Source organism: Elephantulus edwardii, unplaced genomic scaffold (assembly GCF_000299155.1).
Source record: "Elephantulus edwardii isolate Elephantulus edwardi_28Jun2011 unplaced genomic scaffold, EleEdw1.0 scaffold00222, whole genome shotgun sequence".
Lineage (NCBI taxonomy): Eukaryota > Metazoa > Chordata > Mammalia > Macroscelidea > Macroscelididae > Elephantulus > Elephantulus edwardii.
Window position 1 is genome coordinate 3,242,504 of NW_006399972.1, and position 2,636 is coordinate 3,245,139.

Below are 2,636 nucleotides of genomic sequence, written 5' to 3' on the forward strand. Positions count from 1 at the left end.
GGGGGGGGGACGACACGGTCTTTATTTTACCCGGGAGTAAGTATCTTTTTATATAGCCTGGGAGGGAAAGCTCCCCTTTCCAAGAAATCCAACCCCGTAATTGAAAGGGGAGAGGCCGCTTTAATAATGCACTCGGCCCGCGCCGCGGCTGCCTACTCCGGGGAGGCACACGCCCCATTACGGTTCTTCACGATTTTTTTAACAGGCAGAAATGGTAAAGGATCCCGACTAATGCCCAGCTCACTATGAGGCCTCACACACGGTGCAAGTTTCTTAAGGAACTTGCTTTTTGGATTTTTTGAGGGGTTCTTTTAGCTGTGGCACCGGGACAAAAGCTGCCATTTGTACTGCATAATATTTAACCTGTTAATAACTCAATAACCCTCTACTGGGAACTGACCCATAGCTGACCCTCCAGTGAGTTTCCAGAAGCAGTTCATCGCACGGGAGGAGAAGGCCCATCTTTGTCCCGCAGAGCAGCTCCTGGATTCGAACCGCCGCCTTTGGCTTGGCAGCGCAACTCCCTACCACTAGGCCACCACTTACAAGTAGAAGACAATTCTCCAGGGTGACGGAAATGTTCTATAAATTGATCAGGGTGGGGGCTGTGGTAAGATATACGTGTCAAAATTCATGGAGGTGTGTACTTGAGATATGTGCGCTTTCTGGTATATAACACTTTAGAATACCTCACACACACCCCCAAGCAAACTGTGCCAGCGTCACTCATAATTAAGTGCACTGAGAAGAAATAAATTGCCATCAAGAATATTAAGACTCCCCTCCCACCTCCAAAGTCTCCAAGGAGAATTTTCACTTCCCAAAATCTGAAAAATACAGTTACTCAACCCTTTTACTAGGCCAGTGACCACAAATGTCTCATGTGTGCCCAGGGCGTCCAAATATGCAGCACCAACGAGAGCACCTGTCACACCCCCCAAACCTTGCCAGCCACACGTCAAAAATAAAAGAGTAAAATCTTCCTCTGATCTGGCCGTGAGAGGCAGGCTCAGAGCTCTTAGCAATAACGCTACTGAGTTACTACTTAATGAGTCTTCAACTCGCTCCTAAACTCTCTCGCTTGCGTGAAGCCAGTCAAGCGTGTAGGGTGCAGGCCTCTGGCCGCAGCTGAAGGTGATTAATGCGAGCAACTCAGGAGATTTGAATCTGCACAGCATCCTCGCTGTATTAGCTCAGCCGCCTCTAGAGACTTGCGCTGTCACAGAGGGGTGTTACAGTCTCAGCACTAAGAGGCTTCCTCTCTGCTCCATCATGACTTGAGCGGCGCGTATCCTCCTAGGAACTCACCTGCAAGGAGGGCCTACCCTCACCAGGAGAAAGGGTCAAATTCATCCACCAAGACCCAAAATCAGAAGGCCTCCCAGAGAGGCCGAGGCTCCGCGCGCGCTGTAACAGAGGGTCGCCTTTTTCACCCTCATGCCCTCCAAGAGTCCTAACCCCCCGCAGACACAGGATTTAGGGAGCGCGGAGCTTGCAAGCTGCGTCTCCAGATAGGCATCGTCAATCAGGATCACGCAGCCAGAGCTTCCTGGACAGAGCCGAGAGCGCCACTGATTTCCCTGGCCTGCCACCACCGAGTCTTTTAAGAAGTGATATGTCAACGGGGCTAGGTCCCCTGGAACCCACCCCGCCGCCTCTGGGGCAGCGGAAAGCTGCCAACAGCTGGGCAGCATCCGCGTGGTTGGCGCGCTTGCAGGTGGGTCTGTGCGCTCCCCCCGGCCCTGCACACGGTGCCAGCCCCACACCTGGCGCCTCTTTGGGGATTCTGCCAACTCTACCACGGAGGTGTCGAGGCCAAGCAGAATGTGAGGCCAGAAGGATGCCCCAAAACGCAGCGTCGGCGAGTACCCCCAAGGCTCACGTTTCCTGCGCCTTTGCAGCCCGGCTCCGAGCACTGCGCTTCCTTTGGCAGCTCCGGGAAGCTGCGGGAGCTGAGATTTGCACCGAGCGCGCGGGTCGGGGAGATGGAGCGCAGGGGACCGCCTCCCCTCCTGTCCTCCGGCGCACAGCGCCACTGCAATGCCCCCCATTCGCGCCCACCCCTGCCCAGGACACCAATGCAAAAAGCGCTAGGCCACCACAGGCCCTGGCTAGTGACCCCGAGCAACTGGCCAAAGGAACTTGTGGGGGAGGGGGGTGCCGCGGCTGGACCTGCAGTCCCTGCGTGAGCGGGTTGGTGGGTCCCGGCGACCCTGCAAGGCCGCCTGCCGGCCACGGTCACCTACCTCGATCCACTTCTGCGCCTCGGAGAAGGCCGGCTCCGGGGGCGGCTCGGGCTGCAGGGGCTGAAGGGCTTCCAGACCGAGGGAGGGACAAGCCATTTGCGAAGCCCCGCGTCGGCGCGAGCGCTGGGCCACCAGGCTGAGGACTGCCACTGCTGCCGCCGCCGCCGCCGCCGCCGCAGGAGCGCGCTCCCCGCCCCTTCCCGCCGCGCTCTCCCCTCCCCCGCCGCCCCTCCCCCGGCTCGCAGGTCCCCGCCGGGAGCTGCGCTGCCGAGGACGCAGCCGAGGACGCCGCCGCCGCAGCTGTTCCAGCGCCGCCTGTGCCCGGGCGCGCCGTGAGTCCCCGCGGGAGCGAGCGCAGAGGCGCCGGGCGCTCCCTCGCCTCCCCACCTT

The 2,636-nt window shown here is 59.0% G+C and overlaps 1 protein-coding gene across 1 annotated transcript in view; it reads right to left on the reverse strand.

The window, feature by feature from the left end:
- The window catches only part of LIMCH1 (LIM and calponin homology domains 1), a 559,635-nt gene extending 557,293 nt beyond the window's left edge, over positions 1-2,342 (reverse strand). Inside the window, exon 1 of the mRNA XM_006898180.1 lies at positions 2,247-2,342. Coding sequence (XP_006898242.1) covers positions 2,247-2,342 — 96 coding nt within the window. The remainder of the gene's footprint in view (positions 1-2,246) is intronic.
- Between the last annotated feature and the right edge of the window lie 294 nt (positions 2,343-2,636).